Genomic DNA, 6299 nt, shown 5'->3' with positions numbered 1-6299 from the left:
TGGGGGACGCGACTGGAGATGCTCTAAATCTTCCATGACCTGCCTGCCCCACACAAGTCTCAACCCAACTCGGAAGGCCGGAGAGAGGGCGATGCCAAGTTCCGTAGCATAGGACGTACGAACAGCGGCACGGAGTGCGCCGCGCACTGGCGACTCCAAACGTCTCACGCACGCACGACGCAATCACGCAAGTCCTATAAGGAAGGTGCCAGTGCATCACCTGTTATAACCTCGCCACGTCAGCTTTTACTCTTACTCTCACCCTACTTTCACCTCACTCTCACCCCACGGTACCAGTGCACGGGCTATAGTGCCAGCTCTTACTTCTCTCTCCTCCAAATCACCATTTCTTTTTCAGATTAAGACATTCAAAATAATGCAAGAAAATTACCCCCTCCCTCTCGCCCGCGCTCTCGCCCCGACCTGCCAGCGCTACCACCTCGCTCTCGCCCCCCACTCGCCCCCCTCTCGCCCCCCTCTCGGTGCCAGCGCGGGCGGCAGCCGGGCGGTAGCGGGCGCTACCGCCAGGCGGTGGATCCACCGCCCCGCGCTGCCGTCTCGCCGCCCTCTCGCCCGCCTCTCGGCCCATCGTGGGCGGTAACGCCCCTGCTCCAGCCCGCGTTGGCACCAGCCTAAGAACCACTGCAGCTGCCGCGAACCACATCGCACCACACACCTCTCACTTGGCTCTAGCTAGCGCAGCATCAGCAGCAAGCAGCAAGCACGGCGAGAGCTCGGCTGCAGCTGGACCGCCAGCGATGCAGGGTGAGGAGAAGAAGGGGAAGGTGAAGAAGGGGTGGCTGGCGGTGATGGTCGACGAGGACCAGCGGCGGTTCGTCATCCCCATCGCCTACCTCTACCACCCGCTCTTCCGCCGGCTGCTAGAGGCAGCGCGGGACACCTACGGCTACCACTCGTCCGGTCCCCTGCGCCTCCCTTGCTCCGTCGACGAGTTCCCCCGCCTGCGCGCGCTCGTCGAGCGGGACACGCACTCGTACTCGTCGTCGCACCTCGTGCACATGGCCCCGTGCACCCGCGCTAAGGTCACGTCGTAATCGATGATCGGCTGTGAGCATGACGACGGTGAGCACCGGAGAGCGTGCGCTGGACTACGCTCATCTGCCGATACGGATACATGCGTGTACCATGTAGAGAGGATAGGGTAGGTGATTAGTCTGGGATACTGCTTCTGATTTTGGTTTTGGCCTTCCGTTTCTTCCGATGTTTGCACATGCATGTATACTAGATCGATTTATACCGATGTATATATAATTGATATTTGGATTCACAGGTGTCGTACCAGGCTTAACGACAGACATACTTGAATTTCTCAATTCCCCTCTCTTTTGCAAACTTGAAGACCAAACTAAACAAGGTCGAGATCGGAATGAATGGCAAACAGGGCATGCAACAAGATGAGGGTCGACTCGACAGGCACCAGGCAGACGTCAAGATGATAAAAGTGCGTGCGGAACAACATAATAAAGAACGGATTTTGAGAAGGCCTTTGATAAGCTTGATCACTCTTTTATACTTGAAGTTCTTGAGAAAAAAGGTTTTGGACAGAAATGGTGTTCATGGGTTAAGCAGATACTTGCCTCTGCAACCTCTTCAGTTATGTTAAATAGAATACTTGGTTCTTTGTTCAAATGTAGGAGAGGGGTCAGACAAGGGGAACCCATCTATCCTTTGCTATTTGTTCTTGCAGCAGATATTTTGCAAACCATGGTTAATCATGCAATGAGAGAAAACTATCTTCACAGGCCTTTGGCTCTTCAATGCTTCTTGATACGTCTCCGACGTATCGATAATTTCTTATGTTCCATGCCACATTATTGATGATATCTACATGTTTTATGCATACTTTATGTCATATTTATGCATTTTCCGGCACTAACCTATTAACGAGATGCCGAAGAGTCGACTTGTCGTTTTCTGCTGTTTTTGGTTTCAGAAATCCTAGTAAGGAAATATTCTCGGAATTGGACGAAATCAACGCCCAGGGGCCTATTTTCACACGAAGCTTCCAGAAGACCGAAGAGAAGACGAAGTGGTGCCACGAGGCGGCGCCACAGTAGGGCGGCGCGGCCCAAGCCCTGGCCGCGCGGCCCTAGCGTGTGGGCCCCTCGTGACTCTCCCGACTCTGCCCTTCCGCCTACAAATAGTCTTCGTTGTGAAACCCCCAGTACCGAGAGCCACGATACGGAAAACCTTCCAGAGACGCCGCCGCCAATCCCATCTCGGGGGATTCAGGAGATCACCTCCGGCACCCTGCCGGAGAGGGGAATCATCTCCCGGAGGACTCTACGCCGCCATGGTCGCCTCCGGAATGATGAGTGAGTAGTTCACCCCTGGACTATGGGTCCATAGCAGTAGCTAGATGGTTGTCTTCTCCTCATTATGCTTCATTTTCGGGTCTTGTGAGCTGCCTAACATGATCAAGATCATCTATCTGTAATGCTATATGTTGTGTTTGTTGGGATCCGATGGATAGAGAATACTATGTTATGTTGATTATCAATCTATGTGTTGTTTATGATCTTGCATGCTCTCCGTTACTAGTAGATGCTTTGGCCAAGTTGATGCTTGTAACTCCAAGAGGGAGTATTTATGCTCGATAGTGGGTTCATGTCTCCAGTGAATCTGGGGAGTGACGAAGCCCCTAAGGTTATGGATGTGCTGTTGCCACTAGGGATAAAACATTGATGCTATGTCCGAGGATGTAGTTATTGATTACATTACGCACCATACTTAATGCAATTGTCTGTTGTTTGCAACTTAATACTGGAAGGGGTTCGGATGATAACCTGAAGGTGGACTTTTTAGGCACAGATGCATGCTGGATAGCGGTCTATGTACTTTGTCGTAATGCCCAACTAAATCTCACAATACTCATCATATCATGTATGTGCATTGTCATGCCCTCTCTATTTTTCAATTGCCCAACTGTAATTTGTTCACCCAACATGCCATTTATCTTATGGGAGAGACACCTCTAGTGAACTGTGGACCCTGGTCCATTCTTTTACATCGAATACAATCTACTGCAATACTTGTTCTACTGTTCTCTGCAAACAATCATCATCCACACTATACATCTAATCCTTTGTTACAGCAAGCCGGTGAGATTGACAACCTCACTGTTTCGTTGGGGCAAAGTACTTTGGTTGTATTGTGCAGGTTCCACGTTGGCGCCGGAATCCCCGGTGTTGCGCCGCACTACATCTCGCCGCCATCAACCTTCAACGTGCTTCTTGGCTCCTACTGGTTCGATAAACCTTGGTTTCTTACCGAGGGAAAACTTGCCGCCGTACGCATCACACCTTCCTCTTGGGGTTCCCAACGGACGCGTGTTGTACGCGTATCAAGCTCTTTTTCTGGCGCCGTTGCCGGGGAGATCAAGACACGCTGCAAGGGGAGTCTCCACATCCCAATCTATTTACTTTGTTTTTGTCTTGCTTTATTTTATTTACTATTTTGTTTGCTGCATTATATCAAAATACAAAAAAATTAGTTACTTGTTTTACTTTTATTTAATTCCATGCATGTTTTTATTTCACTAGTTAGGCTTAATGGAAAACAACAAAAATATTAGAGATCTTTATAGTATTTATCTTGAGTTAGGACATGAGGTGTTTGAAGGGAAAATTAAAAAACCCATGGAACTTTATATGCGTGCTAAATGCAATGTTATTAGTATGAATTCTTTGAACACTATTATTGCTAATGCTATGGAAGAATTTAAGCTTGGGAAAGCTGGTTTTGATGAGCATGATATTTTTAGTCCCCCAAGCATGGAGGAGAAAATTTACTTTGATGATACCTTGCCTCCCATTTATGATGATAGTGGTATCTTGGTGCCACCTATTATGGAGGATAAAGTTTATTATGATTACAATATGCCTCCTACATTTGATGATTATGGTGATGAGAATAAAAATGATAGCTACTTTGTTGAATTTGCTCCCACTACAATTAATAAGAATGACCATGCTTATGATGGGAGTAGTAATTATTTTATGCATGAGACTCATGATAAGAATGCTTTATGTGATAGTTATATTGTTGAGTTTGTTCATGATGCTACTGGAAATTATTATGAGAGAGGGAAACATGGTTATATGCATCTTAATAATATTAAGCTTCCCCTCTTTAAGTTGAGAATCTTGAAGTTACTCGTGTTTTATCTTCCTATGCTTGTCACTTTGCTCCTCATGAATTTATTTGTGTACAAGATTCCTTATCATAGGAAGTGGGTTAGGCTTAAATTTGTTTCATACTTGCTTTTTGATGCTCTCTTTGCTTCAACTTTTGTTACTTATGTGAGCATCATTGAAATTTCTGAGCCCATCTTAATGGCTATAAAGAAAAGCGCTTATGGGAGACAACCCATGATTTTACTACTGCACTTTTATTTTGTATTTGAGTCTTGGAAGTTGTTACTACTGTAGAAACCTCTCCTTATCTTAGTTTTGTGCATTGTTGTGCCAAGTAAAGTCGTTGATAGTAAGGTTCATACTAGATTTGGATTACTGCGCAGAAACAGATTTCTTTGCTGTCACGAATCTGAGCCAAATTCTCTGTAGGTAACTCAGAAAATTATGCCAATTTACGTGAGTGATCCTCAGATATGTACGCAACTTTCATTCAATTTGATCATTTTTATTTGAGCAAGTCTGTTGCCTCAATAAAATTCGTCTTTACGAACTGTTCTGTTTTGACAGATTCTGCCTTTTATTTCGCATTGCCTGTTTTGCTATGCTTGATGGATTTTTCGATTCCATTGACTTTCAGTAGCTTTGTGCAATGTCCAGAAGTATTAAGAATGATTATGTCACCTCTGAACATGTAAATTTTGATTGTGCACTAACCCTCTAATGAGTTGTTTTGAGTTTGGTGTGGAGGAAGTTTTCAAGGATCAAGAGAGGGAGATGATACAACATGATCAAGGAGAGTGAAAGCTCTAAGCTTGGGGATGCCCCGGTGGTTCACCCCTGCATATATCAAGAAGACTCAAGCGTCTAAGCTTGGGGATGCCCAAGGCATCCCCTTCTTCATCGACAACATTATCGGGTTCCTCTAGTGAAACTATATTTTTATTCCATCACATCTTATGTACTTTGCTTGGAGCGTCGGTTTGTTTTTGTTTTTGTTTTGTTTGAATAAAATGGATCCTAGCATTCATTGTGTGGGAGAGAGACACGCTCCGCTGTTACATATGGACAAGTATGTCCTTAGACTTTACTCATAGTATTCATGGCGAAAGTTTCTTCTTCGTTAAATTGTTATATGGTTGGAATTGGAAAATGATACATGTAGTAATTGCTATAATGTCTTGGATAATGTGATACTTGGCAATTGTTGTGCTCATGTTTAAGCTCTTGCATCATATACTTTGCACCTATTAATGAAGAAATACATAGAGCTTGCTAAAATTTGGTTTGCATAATTGGTCTCTCTAAGGTCTAGATAATTTCTAGTATTGAGTTTGAACAAGAAGGAAGACGGTGTAGAGTCTTATAATGTCTACAATATGTCTTTTATGTGAGTTTTGCTGCACCGGTTCATCCTTGTGTTTGTTTCAAATAAACCTTGCTAGCCTAAACCTTGTATCGAGAGGGAATACTTCTCATGCATCCAAAATCCTTGAGCCAACCACTATGCCATTTGTGTCCACCATACCTACCTACTACATGGTATTTCTCCGCCATTCCAAAGTAAATTGCTTGAGTGCTACCTTTAAATTTCTATCCTCTACCTTTGCAATATATAGCTCATGGGACAAATAGCCTAAAAACTATTGTGGTATTGAATATGTACTTATGCACTTTATCTCTTATTAAGTTGCTTGTTGTGCGATAACCATGTTCCTGGGGACGCCATCAACTACTCTTTGTTGAATATCATGTGAGTTGATATGCATGTTCGTCTTGTCTGAAGTAAGGGAGATCTACCACTAAAATGGTTAGAGCATTGCATATTGTTAGAGAAGAACATTGGGCCGCTAACTAAAGCCATGATCCATGGTGGAAGTTTCAGTTTTGGACAAAAATCCTCAATCTCATATGAGAAAATTAATTGTTGCTACATGCTTATGCATATAAGGGGAGTCCATTATCTGTTGTCTATGTTGTCCCGGTATGGATGTCTAAGTTGAGAATAATCAATAGCGAGAAATCCGATGCGAGCTTTCTCCTTAGACCTTTGTACGAGGCGGCATAGAGGTACCCCTTTGTGACACTTGGTTAAAACATGTGCATTGCGATGATAATCCAGGTAATCCGAGCTAATTAGGACAA

The 6299-nt window shown here is 44.5% G+C and overlaps 1 protein-coding gene across 1 annotated transcript; it reads left to right on the top strand.

The window, feature by feature from the left end:
• Positions 1 to 758: 758 nt before the first annotated feature.
• On the top strand, positions 759 to 1055 carry LOC124690739 (auxin-induced protein 6B-like). The gene has a single exon (XM_047224086.1). The coding sequence runs from the start codon at positions 759 to 761 to the stop codon at positions 1053 to 1055; it is 297 nt and encodes a 98-aa protein (XP_047080042.1).
• Positions 1056 to 6299: the final 5244 nt, after the last annotated feature.

This window comes from Lolium rigidum, chromosome 2, assembly GCF_022539505.1.
Source record: "Lolium rigidum isolate FL_2022 chromosome 2, APGP_CSIRO_Lrig_0.1, whole genome shotgun sequence".
Classification (NCBI taxonomy): Eukaryota; Viridiplantae; Streptophyta; class Magnoliopsida; order Poales; family Poaceae; genus Lolium; species Lolium rigidum.
The sequence above is the reverse complement of the archived record's forward strand: the minus strand, read 5'-3'. Positions and strand labels throughout refer to the sequence as shown.